This window comes from Mchenga conophoros, linkage group LG18, assembly GCF_057382185.1.
Source record: "Mchenga conophoros isolate Kocher_MC1m ecotype Shallow Benthic linkage group LG18, M_conophoros_male_GT1.1, whole genome shotgun sequence".
NCBI lineage: Eukaryota > Metazoa > Chordata > Actinopteri > Cichliformes > Cichlidae > Mchenga > Mchenga conophoros.
In genome coordinates, this window is record NC_140543.1 from 18,289,504 (window position 1) to 18,307,104 (window position 17,601).

General features: G+C 38.8%; 1 protein-coding gene across 2 annotated transcripts in view; it reads left to right on the top strand.

The window, feature by feature from the left end:
* Nucleotides 1-3,585: 3,585 nt before the first annotated feature.
* Nucleotides 3,586-17,601, top strand: part of LOC146553565 (adenylate cyclase type 1-like) — a 36,514-nt gene continuing 22,498 nt past the window's right edge. Inside the window, exons 1-3 of one of the 2 annotated variants that reach the window (XM_085254513.1) lie at nucleotides 3,586-5,051; nucleotides 8,109-8,258; nucleotides 8,582-8,700. In XM_085254513.1, coding sequence (XP_085110639.1) covers nucleotides 4,443-5,051; nucleotides 8,109-8,258; nucleotides 8,582-8,700 — 878 coding nt within the window. In that variant the 5' untranslated portion in view covers nucleotides 3,586-4,442. The remainder of the gene's footprint in view (nucleotides 5,052-8,108; nucleotides 8,259-8,581; nucleotides 8,701-17,601) is intronic. The other variant, XM_085254514.1, reaches the window with a different exon arrangement.

Consider the following 17,601-nt stretch of genomic DNA (forward strand, 5'->3'; position numbering starts at 1 on the left):
TGAGGGCTAGCAGAATGTGACTGTGCACTTACACCTGAAGCAATCAAAAGCAGAGAGAATAACACATTTATACCGCACGATGGCTCTGCTCTCATCCTACAATATACCTGGCACAAACAGGCCAAGAAGTCCTCCTGGAATACTGCACGCCTTCAATCAGATCTAAAGAAAGTATAATTGTATAAGCACGAAAAGATATATATCCAAACCAGCACATGCAGCTCCATGAATAGAAATCAAAGGTTGCTGATTTTTTATTTTGTTTAAATGCACTGTGCCTTATTTGGCTCTGAACATCAGCAGTGCTCATCTTTTAGATTAATTTAGGAGGTGCTGCTCAGCAGAAATTGAAATACAGATCGAGGTGACTACAGAGAAACTGTGCCAGATTAACGAGCTTACAATCGTGAAGAGAGACTATGACAAATAATCCCCATCTTAACAAAATTCAGATAGAGTCAAAACCAGTTAACTGATGTGAATCATAGAGTCTCGGTTTATGTAGTGGATTGTGTAAAAAAAAAAAATGAAAGTACCTTCCGATTATGATCCACCATGCAACATCATGTGATTGGCAGCAGCTTCATTTTTCAACACGACAAACACATTGCCAATGCAGTAAAAGCATACGTTGACAGAGAACACACAGTAGAACACTATCAGTCAGTCAGTCATCACGCCTTTACAGAGCCTGGACAATTTTATTGAAACAATGTGGGATCATCTCGACAGAGAACGGAACAACAGATCATCATCCAGAGAAGAGCTTTAAACATCTTTGAGGAAGCCTGGAAAACTATTCCTGAAGATTAGTTAAAGAAATTACAATAAATCTGCACTAACAGAAAGCAATCATAGGAAATATTGTTTTTCAGTGTCAATACTACAAATGTTGCCTTATATGCTACATTTCCATTTATATTTCTATGTTTCAATAATTCTCTGCAGCTATTTCCCATTTTCCAAGCACAATATAAAGAAATGAGGGGTGACTCAAGACAGACAGAGTACTGTAGCTTCAGCATTTATCATCTGTGACTGTAAACACTTTTTTGAGAGGGGACAAATCATTCTAATGTGGATCCTTCTGATGAAGGATACGCTTGTGGACTTTTTCCTCAAGTCCAGTTTTGATTTGGTAATTATGTGTGTATTGTGTTTTCAGCCCTGACAAATGGAGTTCTGCAGGTTCCTGCTCAGGGCTGGAATTGCACTCATTTCTTTTAAGTTTATGTGAAAGCTAGCTGACTCGTGGCCATATTTGATTTATGCTGTGTAATTTATTTCATAAGTAAAGGAAAAGAAACAGATTGATCACCGTGTGTTGAAAGCAATGAAACAAAATACCATTCACAGAAATCTTATATTCTCACTTCATCTATTTTGTATATGCCATATTATTCTTGTCCTTCCAAGATTGTGGGTGTTTATCTGAGGGGAATACACACCTGAGTGGCAACTGTGAGAACACCTGCATTTCTTTTTTCTTGGCACATTTTAATTATGGCTAACATTAGCTAATTCATGACATGCACTGCTTGTCCCTCTTGGGTGTCTTTTAGCTGTTTCATTTGCTGGTGTTGAACCAATGTGTCTGTTATTACAAGACCACCAATACGTCAACCGCATGTGAACACTGGTGGGATTTGCCAGATGCTTAGCTATCATGGAAGATGATCTCTTGATATCAGCATGTGCAAACAAGCACTGAGATGGACTTTTGTTATTCTTACTATTGTTATTATTCTTTCTTCCCCCCTAGTGGTGTGTGAGCATTTTATTTGTACATTCTGAAAACACCTGCCTAAAAGCAGAAGCCTAATCGGAGACATTGACAAAACCCATTTTGAAAGGAAGCTATACAACTGACGTGTGGCAGACAAGCGTTTAACTGCTCCAGAGATATGAAGCTGATGAGTCATCATCCTGTTAAATAACAATTTTGCAGCATAAATATGTCAAATATATAACAATATAATGCTGTTTCACATCGTTTCAGATGACAAGCTGTTTTTAGGGGGTGGGGGAGGGGGGCTTATGTGATGATGGCGTTAAAGAGGAAAAATAGAAGATATTTGGAAGAGAGGCAGCAGGAAGCTGGCGTCTGTCCAATACCCTTGGAGTGCAACTTTGCAGCGTGAACTCCCAAAAGACCTTTTTTTGTTCTCAGAAGATGAGAGCTGGCAGAGTGTGACCGTGCACTTAAACCTGAAGCCATCAAAAGCAGAGAGAATAACACATTTAAACCGCATGATGGCTCTGCTCTCATCCTTCAATATACTTGGCTGCAAACAGGACAGGAGGTCCTCTTGGAATACTGCAATCCTTCAATGAGATGCAAAGAGATCCGTACAAATCTGTGTCAGACAAAATAAATATTTGGAAACCTGCACATGCAGCTATGCAAACAGCACGGATGTTGCTGATTTTGGTCTTTTGTTGAGCGCACAGTTTGGCATTCGCCTCAAAAGACTGTGGCTATGCCATGCAACACTGAAAAACTGCAGCCCTCGCTATTGTGATTAATTTAGGAGATGCCACATAAGGAATATTGAAAAATTGATTAAGGCAATGACATAAAATCGGTGCCACTTTAATTACACTCTAGTCAGGAGACTGTAAATGATGCCACTGTTTTCTCTCATTTGCAGATCACCTGTGCGAGAGACTGAAGCTGACAGCCGACACACAGCAATGTGAATGTTTTTTTTTTTTATATGTGGGAGCTAATAAAAGCTCAGTAAAAAGGGAGTAAAAGCCTTGTAGATAAGACAGATTATCAGTGTAAAAGCAATGTGTCCTACATCTGGTGTCCCATATCTTCCTCTCAGAGCAGCAGGGACAGATAATACAGACGTGAGCCTGGCAGGTCCCCAAGAGGGAAAGGTGAACTCTATTGTTATGCAGACAGCTGTTTGTTCATTTAGTGTGACAGCAAGCAGGCTTGTTTAAGATTTCTCTTTAGCTAAAGTTTAGCCTAGTTCAGTTTTAGTCTGTGTCAAGTTTGACTCGGTAATCAACAAAACCTGGTTAAACCTGAATATTCTATATCATCAATTTCCAGGTGACATTTTCCAAACCTTTTTGGATTTCAGAAGCTTGAGCTAGTGATTCTAATTATGTTTTTTTTAACTAATGACCAAACATATCAGCTCCAACACCTCATGTTTGCCACAAATTGTCTACTTCCATGTTGCTGGTAGCACAAGTCTTTTATAGAACATTGTTTCCCTTTTTGTCTCAGAATTTAGTAGGCTGCGAAATACTTTACTGCTCTGTTTCTATTTTTGCCCCATCCCTTTCACTCTCTCCATCTACCTGTCACACTGTATATAGCTGTGCTGGATCAGTGAAAGCTAGAACACTAACAGCTGAGAGAGACACACACACACACATAGTGAGAGCTAGGGAGGTGGAACAGAAGGCATGTGAGTGTCCTGGTAGCATGGTAGAGTGCTGGACTTTGGCACTGGCCATCAATCTGTCACTTTCTTACATCCTCTCTGGTACCGAAGGGTCGTGGCAATGGCAGCCTGTGACGGATGACTAATCTTCTCCTGGTAATGAATGAGACACCACCCCCCTGAATGCCAAAAGAGTGCTGATTGTGAGGGTGGCTGCCTCATGGCAATATAGGAGTCTTATTATGAATGCTATGCAATCATGTTACTCTGTGTCTGTGCCAACCAAACGCAGTAGCTCCCAGTTTATGAGAGTATAGTCGTGTCTCGAACACGGTGACGTGCGGTAGCGCTATTAATTGCGCTTCTTTCTCTCATCTTCTGTGCTTGTGTGTGAGGGAATTAGGCAGAGGAAGGCAGCGCGTAAATGAATCAGAGCATAGTAAAAGTCACTGCACGGGCTTTAACGATGGAAACACGTCGTGTGCAGGTGGAAAAAGGAGACGTTGCTGTTAAGGATGATGCATGTGCTGTTCTGTCAGGCTGAAGGGGAGCTCTGTAGCCGCGCTAGTCAAATCGTCTTGACTGCGTGTGTTGAGTAGCTGAGACCTGTCTTATCTTCACCTCATAATGCGCAGGCGTGATCCTATCTGAGCCCCGCAAAAAAAAAAAAAAAAGAAAAGAAAAGAAAAAAAAGCTGTTACCGTCACAAGTAGACGACGTGCTCTTCAGTGGTGCTCAAGCGAACGCTGAATTCTTATTATAGTAATTATTTTTTAGTAGGCTACATGTATATGGCACATCGCCTGGAACACTGCTGGAAAATGAAGATTTGCTTGCCAGCTAATCTTTCCGGACAGCACAGTCCAACCTGTGGATAGTGCCGAGCGCGTCTGTGGCCACCGGCCAGTCTCCTCCGCTATCTGGGACGCTCTGCCTTGAGTCTGTTGTGCGCGTCTTTTTACGTTTGCATCCCGGGGTCTGTGTCGGCGCGGGAGCCGCTGTTCTGTTTAAGCTAAGCTGTGAGCAGGTATTCAGTTTATGAATGGCACTGACATGGAGGAAATACCGTTTCAGAAAGTCAAAACCAGGCGGAAGAGAAGTCACTGTCCACCGGGTGTCCCTTTGACCACCATCGTATGCGAGGACGAGTTCGACTGCAAAGAACTCGAGTCTCTCTTCCAGAACTACAACCTGAAACTGGAGCAGACGTCCACTCTTAAAGCCCTGGCCGTGCTCATATTCTTGTCCTCGACGCTGGCTGTGGTGGAGTTGCTGTCCGGCCCCAGCATCACCATCTCCAAGGGGTCCCATCCGGTCCACTGTGTCATCTTCGTGTCCCTGTTTATTGTAACTAATGTCAAGTACCTGCAAGTGACTCAGCTCCAACAGATTGTTAACCTGACGCTGCTCTTCGGGTTTACTTTCTCCTTCCTTTGCTGTCCCTTCTCCCTGGGCGCCATGGGGCTAGAGCCCCCGACGTCCCCGGAGCAAGGCATGTGGCAGCTCATCCTGGTCACCTTCGTCGCCTATGCGCTGCTACCTGTACGGACGCTTTTGGCTGTTGTGTTTGGAATAATGGTGTCCATCTCCCATTTGATTGTGACTGCCACTTCCGTCACAGTGAAAACACAAAAACTATGGAGAACAGTAAGTACATGTTGCACATGATTATGGTGCCTCTAATACTTGGTAACCTTGGAGCTTATATTATTATGCGTGTGAATATAATAATCTATTCGTATGAGCTACACACTGCTGGAGTAGCCCGTATTAGGATATGAAGCTCAGGTAGAGAGAAGCAATTTAGATGTCAGTTCAGCACCAAGGATAGCTCCATGTGGTAAGACATGATGGGCTTTGCTTAGGTTTTAATCAAATCCGGCAAAACAATAACACGAGACAAGTTAGAGCATGTTTGCTCTCATAAGACAAAAAATGTGGAGAATTTGTAGCTTTATCTTGGTGGTATGTAGTGGAAGTGAATGTAACGGTGACTATCAGTTCACATAGTTTTTCTCCCTCTTCCACACAAATTCCATGCGTGTAACACATTTATGATATTTAGTGGTGTTAAGCTACTGTATATTATAGTGTGGTGAAACCAAGACTTCCCTGCAGGCACCCTGATTTAAAAATATATAGTAAAGCAAAACAGTCTACGACTGTTTTCTATGGGATATGATTCAATCCCAAAGGAGCAGGTCAGGAATGAAGAACTAGAGTGACATCCTCCAAGCACCAGAAGTAGGGCAAAGTGGAGGGACAAGCACACACACACATAAACACACACCCACCCACACACAGAGGAAGACCACTTTGACTACTCTACATATGCTTCCGTTAAGAAATAGGGCAAAGTCATGCATGTCATTGCAGAGCCGGAATAGAAATTGGTACACGGCTCTCTGGAAATGTATAGCTTTTGTACCTTTTCCTGTCACAGTCAGACACATATGCTCACATTCCTGGCTGTCATCAGCTGTGGGAAAAGAAGATATGTCACATCAGTCAAAACCTACCAGGGGTATAATGGAACATGTCTGCCTACGTGCAACATATGACACAAATATTGGGCATTTCTTGGAAGTGAAACTGGGATTCTGTCGTTTCATCGTGCTCCCAAATGATGACAGCCTATTTACAGAGCTTTGTTTTCCTGTATGTAGGCTATGCGGTACCTGCATAGCCATGTGAAGGACACTGCTAGCTGTACTACCGGAGATAGCTAATCCATTAAGCTTAGAGATGAGCTGTGTGGCATGACCCTGCACAGTCCAGGCTTGCAACAACCACCCACCTAGGTCCCAAGCACTCAGCCTATGGTTGTGTCTACTTCTACATGAAATACCTTATTACTAAAGCAAGTGTTGACTATAATTTCAAATGCACCTTATTGTAGGGCCTCTTTGGTCTCATCATGCATCAGGTCCTTTTAGTAGCATAATTTATTCATTTTTGGTAGTTTAAATACCATAAAATGTTAAATGGGGTATGGGTTTATAGCCTTACCTGTCTAGATAAAGCTTAGATTACAAAAACAATAAAACTAAAAATAGGTACTTTATTAGACCCCATTGAAAGAAATGACAAAAATATAATTGTAAATAAACTCAGCAATCATTGGCATTTTTACTTATTAACTTATTGCTACTACTATTAATATGAAGTACAACAGCAAAAAAAAAAAAAAAAAAAAAAAAAAAAAACTAAAGAAAAGGGGAGGAAAAAGCATTGCAAATAAAAACCTTGTATTGTATTCAGTGAATACCTGTATACATCATAATGAGACACCTTGGAATTAATCATGTCGCCGAATAAAAGTTAATGTACTCCTTTTATTTTTTTACTGCATCGTAAAAGTTTGAAGATCTTCATTACTGCCAGTGAATGGGTACAACAGCCGAGAATGAAAGATTTTGTTGCTAGTGCAGTAAGGTCAGTAATGAGCACACTGCGTTTAACACAACAGAGAAGCTCAAGAGTATTTTACACCAATTAACTCTGATGTCCACATTTATTCACTCCGGGCTATAAAGTTACTTGAGCATCGTTTGAACATGCTGATCCTTGCCAACAGTGCTGCCAAGCACAAAGCCAGACTTCTGCTGCCAAAAACAGCGTTCTCAAGGCAATCCGTTATTCGTCGCTCTGGGAAACGTGCCTGTCTGTGGCAGTAAAAGTTTCTTAAAATTTTACAAGAAGTGGATACATCATTTCAAAATATGACAGTGTTTTCATGATGCTTAGTTAAACATATAAGCTATATTTTAATAAAGTATAAGGTGTTTTGGGGTAACATTTCTTAAAGTCAAATAAGCTCCATCACTAAGTTCTACAACAGAAAATACTAAAGGTGAATGAGGATATGAGTTAACATATTTATTTTCATCAATATATTGTGTATTTATTACCTGCAGTGACTGCTTGTTAGTCTACACATCATAGGCAATCGCAGAACTGTGTCAAGTAACTCAGCCAGCCTCAACCAAGCAATAGGAATTATTATATACAGTCATGCTGCTTTGTGTCTATTATAAGAGATGTCACAGATTTTCTCATAGAAAATATTGAATAAAAAATTATATATTTGAAAAATATCCAGGTAAATGAATTAACTGGTATAACACCCTTAAACTGCCATTCAGCCCGTTTAGGGTAGTGAAACTCCAGTTTCAGGTCCTTGAAAGCAGGGGTAACAAAACCTGGCAAACATCCACATGTATACATGTAGTTATATGAATGCCATGGATACTTTAATCAGTGTAGTGTATAGGCTGCTTGTTTTTATTTATTGTTATTCAGCTTTGATTTTAAGCATTATGATATGGGTTTTTTTTAACCATTAGCGTTGACTATATACACATCTGTTCATGCAGCTTAGTGTTATAGTTCTGTGCTTGCCCCTTTTAAATAAAGTAAGAAATTGAAATAAATTACTTCCTGTGCTGCATTGTGCATCAATGCACACAAACAAATGCACAAAGATGCCAAATGACAAAACATATTTTACATTAGAATATTTACCATACATCCAATATATGGAAATATACATGAAAATACATTTTTCATTGATCATAACAACACACGTATAAATATTTGATCTAACTAAAGTGATGTAAATATTTCCTAATGGTTTCTTAAATATTTGGTCTTCAACAATGTACCAGAGAAGTAATAGTGTGTAATGTGTGTGTGTTTTTGCAGTTGGTTGCCAACACAGTACTGTTCACCAGTGTCAACCTGTCAGGGCTGTTTGTACGCATCCTAACAGAACGAGCCCAGAGGAAGGCCTTCCTGCAGGCTCGCAACTGCATCGAAGAAAGACTCCGCATGGAGGATGAGAACGAAAAACAGGTATAGACACCTTTTTTGCTGCACAAACTATGTGTAAAATTGGATGTCTACCCCCACCGCCCCATGCCTCAAGTCATTTTGCCACATTATTCATTTCTGTTAGATTTCATGCCTTTTTGTCTAGCGCATTTCTTATCACCGCCAACACTTTGCCCTATGATAACTTTGCCGCTTTCGACTGTATAAGTGACTTACTTTATCTTTTTTCCCCTCTCTTGCTCTGTTTCTCACACACAAATGTACACACACACACACACACACACACACACACACACACACACACACACACACACACACACACACACACACACTCATATTCTCAGGAGCGCCTGCTAATGAGTCTGTTGCCCAGGAATGTAGCTATGGAGATGAAGGAGGATTTCCTGAAGCCCCCAGAAAGGATCTTTCACAAAATCTATATCCAGCGTCATGACAATGTCAGGTAGGACCCTATCATCAAGGCAACACTGCTGTGAACTTTTCCTAGAGACATTTGTGAATTAAATAAAGCCTTTCCATTTTAAAACAGTCATTTAGAGATTAGTATACTCATAAGAGATTCAGTGCTAAGAAAAACTAAATAATGTCCAGAGGAACAACTATAGAATGTTGGGGTGGTGTTTATGTTTACACTGAAGCCTTACTTGTATTTTTTACAGTTTTTTCTGAATGCTTAAACCCTAACTGTGATTCCTGTAGCACAATCTCTAAAACTATTCAGACTTATAGCAAAACCACTCACTGAGTTTGCAAAACTAAAAGCACAAAAACTGCTTTGCACTCAGTTTGCAATTTCATAACACACACTTTGCAAAACTGTAGGCACAATTCACTGCACAACACTCAATTACCAAATTTCCAACACACTCCTAGCAAAGTATACACATGTATGGCTATCATTAACACTAATTTGCCAACTGTCTGGCACACTTTCACATGTGGAAACTTTTTTAGATAATTTGTTCACTTTGCAATCTGCCTAAGCACTATAATACAGGTAAGCTGTGTGTGCGGAGTACAATGGAGGGAGCAGAAAGAGTGAGAAGAAGAGGAGGCCGAGGAAGAGGACGTGGAGGTGAAGAAGTAGGATGAAGAGGACGACAAGGACAAGGAGGAACAAGAGGAAGATGAGGAGGGGGGAGAGGAAAATGAGGAGGGGGGAGAGGAAAATGAGGAGGGGGGAGAGGAAGGGTAGGAAGAGTAAGAAATAGAATTACTGATGACATCAGAGCTACAATAGTGGACCATGTAATCAACCGTGGAGTGACCCTGAGGGTAGCTGGCCAATGGGTCCAGCCTAACTCGAGCCGCTACACTGTAGCAAGCACCATAAGGACATCTTGAAATGAGAATCGGTTAGTTGTGTGCTTAGTAGATGATGGCTTGTGTGTACTGTTTGATACGGAAACACCACTTTTACGAAGGTGTGAAGAGTTAGTCTAGCTGTGTTTGCTTTTGCAAGAGAACTACAATGTTTTGATGATTGGGTGACAGGTTTTCTTATTTGTGTGAAGAGTTTTGCAAAATTAGCCAATAGTTACAAAAAATGTGCTTAAGCAATCAGAAAAAACTGTAAATTGTCCAGGTAACACTGATGGCCTGGAAAAAGATTATGTTGCACTTTCTACTAAAAAGTTCCAAGCACTCATTCAAACAGTTCTGTTTGTGATATTTATTATATTACTGCATTTTTACATATGGCTGATGTGTTCACATCACTAAGGAGCATTTTAGTGTTCCAGCCTGTTGCTGCTTTCACAGCTTCATATGCTGGATAACTTAATCTGAAGTAACTAATTATATTTTAATGCAGAAATCTATAAAGTAACTATAACTCCTTCTAAATGTAATAATTCCCTTTGAAGTATGAAATTAATTTACATTTTATTTACGTAAATTTTCTTTTAAATAATCTGATTATTTTGTTAAGCGCGGTGCTTGGATATTATTTATTATATATAACTTCTTCCCTTTTCTTCCTCACTTTGTAGTTAGTTATGTCTGACCTTTAACCTTTGATTAGAAATGACTAAATATGTGTGTTTGAGAGTATGATTTTCACTGCTTCATTCTGTGGGGGGGAAAAAACAAAAACTTGATGTTCTGCATTCTCATTTTCATTACCCATTTTGGTATGCCTCGGTAACTGTTTTGCTACCTTTCCCATTTCATGCTCTAGCATTTCCTTGTTACCGTTTCTTATCTTTTTCACTTCCTCCTTTCCTCTGTGTTCTCAGAGCAGCAGGGAGGCTTGAGGAGGAGAGTTTGCTTAGCCTTAGGATTAAGTTGCTACAGGGGATTAAATGCAATGGAGACCAAATTCTTGTTGCATAACACTTTGCCAGTGTGTGTGTGTTTGCTTTTGTGTGTTTGCTTTTGTGTGTGTGTGTGTGTGTGTGTGTGTGTGTGTGTGTGTGTGTGTGTGTGTGTGTGTGTGTGTGTGCTTTTGTGTGTGTGTGCTGGTTAAATATGGACAGATCTCAGTGGAGCTCTGCTGATTGCTTTTGTGCCTTGAACTTCTTCAGATAGCTCCACCCTTTGAGAGTGATCTGGACTGGATGCAGGCATGATTTATGTGATTTGGAGGGCTGTAATTAGAAACTAAACTGTGTGCAGCACAGTTTATGCAGTTTTATTTATTATGTTTTGAGACTGTGGCTAGTATCTTATTAAAACTAAGCCAGAGGGATATTGTAGTAATAGTCTTCAGCCAACCTGTGACCCTGAATTGATAAGCTGTTAGAAAAACGGATGGACGGACGGATGAATGTTTGGATATTGTAGTTATCAGCTACTAAAAAAGAATATATTTAAGTGTTATTTAACACAATACAAATTGTATTATAGAACCATACAGGTATACATTTGCAGTGAGTACAGTATACACAAACAGAAAATTAACTTACATAAACTTACAGTAATTCACTTTTTTTTTCAAGGTCAGTGATTTGTCAAGTCATTTTAATAAATTACCCTTTTTATTTTTATTTAGTGATAAATTATGATCAGAAATTAATACTGCCTACCTCTGGATCAAAGAGCCATCAGATTTATTAGGATTTAGCACTTAATTAAATATTTCTACCACTCTTTGTTTTTCCATATATAACATTTCCATAGAGTTGACATTTCCTTTATCCTTCCTGTATGGAGGATCAAAAGTGCCAAAATGAAACCAACAAATACATCTTTGGATAGTTTATCAAATGTGTCATGAATCAAAGTTATAAACAGGTAATTTATTAACACACAGTTAATTAGATATATAACTTAATTAATGAAAACATAAATTCATCATAATTTAGAACATATTTATTTATTTTACTATTGAATTAATTATTATTTAATGGTTCCTGATCAACAGACCTTAACATCTGATTAGCTATCCTGCAAGTCAAGACAAATCGTTCGCAGATAAATGATACATGCAGTATCACAGTCAGTTGGTGGTGGTGTGGATTTAAGACAGACAGGTATCCCAGAATGCTTATAAACCTAAAAATCACAATGGTGGAGGAAAACACCCCAAACTGTAAGTAAAATATGAAATACTGTTTCTGTGTCCATCTACAAGAGAAAAAAGAAGATAATTATATCTGCATTCATTTTTCATTCATTATTTGTCACTGAGAAGTAAGAGTTATGTATACATTGAGAGATTTGCCAAATAGTCTGTTGAATTATCATCAATATTTAAGGAACTAGTATACAGCTTTTACCAACCTTTCCCAAATCAGCCCATTGTTTAAAAAAAATCACATAAATGGGCCTTTTATGAGCATTTATGATCAAATGTATTTTAAAACAACAAAGGTAATTAAGACTGTTGTGCTATTTTTATTGTAAATATTAATCGTAAGGGTAAAAAGACAGTAAAGGACAGAGTTAAAACGAACTGTTGTTATCAAGTGCACTGCTGTCTCACTGTAAGCTGTGCTTTTCCATCCAACCATCCCATCTAACCCTAAGTGTACTTACCAAGCAAGTATGCAACTCCAAACTCCGTATTTGGAACTAAGAAGGACCAACTGAAAGAATCGACTACGGACCAAAGTAACGGTTCTAGCTTTGGCCGGATTTGCCCCACACCCTGGCTTTGAGGTTGACAGATACAATAAATACATGATGCACTGCACTGCAGGAACTATGGAATAATTAATTAAATACTGAAATGTTTAAATATGTTTAAAATGAAATTAATTGATAATCAAATTAATTAATGATACATTGAATCAATTAATTATGTACATAATAATAATAATTTATATATCATTCAATTGTAATTCTTAATTCATTTAAGTCATGATTTAACAGTTTACTTATTTCTTTTATTTTGGCACTTTTAAGCTTCCAGATTTCCTCACCCCAAACACACACACACACACACACACACACACACACACACACACACACACACACACACACACACACAGATACTGTTTATACAAAATCCTTATTAAGACAAATGTTCACCAGTAAACTTACTGTATCCAGTTTCATCTGACATTATAACTAATGATTCTTAGAAAAACAGCACGTGAGAAGAATCCAGGGAACATTGTGTTGCAATAAATGGCTTTGCTGTAAGATGACTTTTAAGGTCACCAATTAGAAGTTTTTGATGATGTGAAGTTTGAAGGTGCTCACTCACACTGAAGAAACTACAGTTTATTATTGCAAAATTTGTTGTAAGCATATTTCCCACTCCTCTGGGTTCACCCCTTTATTGGTCCAGCATCAGCACATCCACTGCCCACATGCTGTATCTCCAGATGGACCCATCCAAAATTAAACCTTGAGTTTTCACTTGGCTAGTGGCTTCCACTTTGTGATTAAATTGATATCACGTCATGCCATAAAGCAGTAATGACTCCCACAGGGAGAAATAAGAGATTAGCATCATTAGGGCAATAATTTTCTTCAAATATGTGCCATTGGAGAGAAAATGATGAAAGAGTATGTGAGAAGGATTGGATTACACAATCTTACATATAAAAGTTGCAGTTACCACCAGAGATGGGCAGTAACGCATTACTTGTAACGCGTTACTGTAATCTGATTACTTTTTTCAAGTAACGAGTAAAGTAAGGGATTACTATTGCAAAAACGGTAATTAGATTACCGTTACTTTCCCGTAGGAACGCTGCGTTACTGCGTTACTAAAACCGTGATTTTTTGCATGAATGTCTCACGACAGTGACGTAAGCGAGTGCGCCGTTAGTGACAACAGCTGTGTGGAGATCAACAATGGATCACATATCGATTGTGGGAGAGAGTATGAGCGTGCAGCGTTTAAAGCGTGGAAGTACTGACCTTACTTTGAGTTTGATTCCATAAAAAGTGACAAAAACATTAATGTCCGTTGTGCGTGGGAAGAAAACTTCTTTTTACAGCGAAAAAAATCCCTAAACAAGCACCAAGTGCGCAACGACGTAATGGGAAATTCACAGAGAAACTCGCGGATTCTTCAACTGACCGCAGCACACCTGCACCAGGGTAAACCTCCGCCTACCTCAGTCCTGCTTTACAGGTGAAAATAGAGCAAAAGGACCGCTGAGTCTTTAACTTTATTTATTTTCTGCTGTGTTTTACTTGCATCTATTTGAAAGACTGAGTGTAAACACAAAAAATATTTTATTTTATGTGCTGGAATGTGCAGAAAATAGGTTTAAATGTTAAACTAATTTATTCAAGTCAGAGAATGTTGCATATAATTAAATTTTTGCTTGATGCATAAAGTTAAAAGATTAAAACTGATAAAACAAGTTAAAAAAAAGAGACTTTTCCATTCGAATCAATCAAATCAAATCAAAGCACTTTTATTGTCACATCACATGTGCAGGTACATTGGTACAGTACATGTGAGTGAAATTCTTGTGTGCGAGCTTCACAAGCAACAGAGTTGTGCAAAATACAATAATGTAAACCAGCAAAATACAAGAATGGCTACATCTGAAACTAATAAATATATGTACAATATATAATAGTATATGCATTTCTGGATGTGTATACTAAATATTTTTCTACGTGTGTGTGTGTGTGTGTGTGTGTATACACAAATTAAATAGAGTAAACAATAAATAAAATATATAAAAATATACAGAGTTGAGACATGTGCAAAACAGTGGCATTACTGTACAGTATGGAGTGCATAATGTTAAAGTTCCAGTAGTGAAGCTGAGGTGTCTATGACGTGTTCAGCAGTCTGATGGCCTGGTGGAAGAAGCTGTCTCTCAGTCTGCTGGTACGGGACCGGATGCTGCAGAACCTCCTTCCTGATGGAAGCAGTCTGAACAGTTTATGGCTGGGGTGACTGGAGTCCTTGATGATCCTCCCCGCTTTCCTCAGGCACCGCTTCCTGTAGATGTCTTGGAGGGAGGGAAGCTCACCTCCAATTATCCGTTCAGAGCACCGCACTACTCGCTGGAGAGCTTTGCGGTTGTAGGCGGTGCTGTTGCCATACCAGGTGGTGATGCATCCAGTGAGGATGCTCTCAATGGCACAGTGATAGAAGGTCCTGAGGATGCGGGGGCTCATGCCGAATCTTTTCAGTCTCCTGAGAAACTGTTTTGTTTGTGTGTTCTGACCACGTAAGATCCTCAGCCAGATGTACACCAAGAAACCGGAGGCTGCTCACTCTCTCCACAGCAGCGCCGTTGATGGTGATGGGGGTGTGTACTTCTCTGCACCTCCGGAAGTCCACTATCAACTCGTTTGTCTTTGCGACGTTGAGGGTGAGATGGTTGTCTTGACACCAGTGGGTCAGGGCGCTGACCTCCTCCCTGTAAGCCGTCTCATCACCATTGGTGATTCGATTACATTTTGTATGATGGATTATGCAGAAAAAGTAGAATTGGGCTGAAAGATCTATCACTTTATCACCTCTTCAGGTTGTAAATTGTGTTTTTAAAAAGTAACTAAGTAACTAAGTAATTAATTACTTTTGAAAATAAGTAATCAGTAAGGTAACGGGATTACTTTTTTGGGGAAGTAATCAGTAATTAGTTACTGATTACTTTTTTCAAGTAACTTGACCAACACTGGTTACCACAGGAGTAATTTTTTGTAACTTGCTTATTTAGGTTAATTTTAGCACTTTGCACTGAGTCAATGTGATGTGGTTCTGTAGGTTTTGGCAAAAGAGAGTTATAGCTGTTGATGGACATTTAAAATCAGACAGTTTGCAACCCAGGAGTAGCTAGCTAATTTAAAACTGAATGCGTTCAAAATGTCAAAACTTAACAAATATTTGGCAACATGTAGTGGTCCAATAATTACAGAACATATGTATGTTGTGACTGTAGCGTCTTTCAGTACAAATTCATACATTTCGTACACTGAGACTAAATGTATGTCATGTATTGTAGATATATTACAAAAAAAAGAGATCTAAATCAGGATGTCTTCTGATTAGAATTCAATAAATTGATCCCCAGCTCCTCCAATCTGCATGCAGAAGTACCCTTAGGCAAGATAGTGAATAAAAAAAATGCTGCAGCTACATAGATAAAAAAAAAAAGATATACTTAAAAAGTGCACAAAATAAAGGACTGTGTTAATGCATCTTTGTGTGTGTGAATGAATGTGGTTTGTTTTGCTTACTCAATAATACCAGCCCATTTACCACATATATTTAGATTTTTCTTTTGATTTAGGTTGCTTGTCCATACAGATGTACAAGGGTTACAAACGTCAGTGTAATTATCCTAGTTAATACATAATTAGATTTACGTGCCTTTATGATGTGCTAAGTGGAACACGTTCCTCACATTTTTCTGAACTGAGTATGCAGTTCCTCGTGCAAACAACATTTAGCTTATTCTAACTGCACCATCATATCTTTAACCGCAGTACACGTTAGCAATATATTAGATATTAGCAAATATCTTTATATCAGTAATGTTGTATGGTTTTATATCTGTATTGTTTGTTGCCTATAAAAAGGTCTAGCATTCTGATTTAAGCACTTTTCTGTCTTGTTTTTACAAGTAAGTGCACTGTGTCCTAAATGACCTGGACTTTGAACAGAACACAGGATTCATGCTCTGTGCATCAGTGCATGTGAGTGTTAAGATAATGGTGTGTGTGTGTGTGTGTGTGTGTGTGTGTGTGTGTGTGTGTGTGTGTGTGTGTGTGTGTGTGTGTTTCTGGTTGAAAGAAGGTAAAAATAAATAAATAAGTGACTGTAGCCAAGGATCACATGAGGTTATGAGTCATTAGGACTATGCAATCAATGGGATGCATGGCTGATTCATGCACAGACACTCATAGGGGCCACAGTGATAGATTCTTCATATGTCCTTATATTTTTTCAGGAAACATATGTGTGTGTTTTGAATATTAATTACCATAACAAGGACCATCTAAATAAAAGGGTTCTGAAAGCAAGGAGACGTGTGCTCCAGGCAGACAGTTTAAAAATAATTAGCATTTTTGTGTACTCAGCCTCCGCTTCTAATACTCATTAGTGCATGTGTAAAGATGCTCGTGAGTGATGATCATGATAATAATAGCGTGTTTTGCAGCCTCTCTGTCACTCAACTGTTCTGTTCCACTTGTTTTTGTGGTGTCGTTTAAATTGAAACAATAGTGACTTAAAGGTTTAAAAAGCAGGTCACTGAATCAAGTGAGAATTCGAATCCTTGAGTAAAGTGTTGATTTTCACTCAGCTTTTCTACATTTCACTCCTCTGAAGGCGGCAAAAATGAAAGGAATAAAGGTGAAAATTCTTGCAAACAACTTAACTTTTAAGTGTTATTCAAAACTACTTGCATGAAAAATTACAACAGTTTTGGCTTGGAACTGAGCTCAAGTATCAAACAAAATTAGCTGTGTTAAGTTGAGGAATTAAATAAGTGGGCATGTGTTGTGTAGGCTGATCACTCTAAATCAATTTGGTTCTTCTCCACCTTTTTCTTCAGCTGTTCTGTAATTCACTGCAAAAATTCCTCTGCTGGAAACACCTTTCCATTCATCAAAATTTGGCCTATAACTTCACTAATCCCTTTATCTTTGAGCTACCCTTGACTCCGTCCTTTCTCATATGTGGCACACAGCGGGAAATATTCAGTGGTTTCAGTGGGTGCGCTCTTGCTAGAGGTGAATGCATAGTTATGTTATACATCATGTCATGTTAGTTTTTTTTTTATCACATCTGAACAGTTCAGCATAGAAGAATTCTGTATATATATATATATATATATATATATATATAATCATAGTTGATGCATGAACATTTTAAAAGTAGTGAAGAGATGGGAGAAACACCCTTCACTGCATAGTTTGTCCACTAGAGGGCTTTCTGCAAATTACCTATTGGCTATGTATGTATTTGGAAATTCAC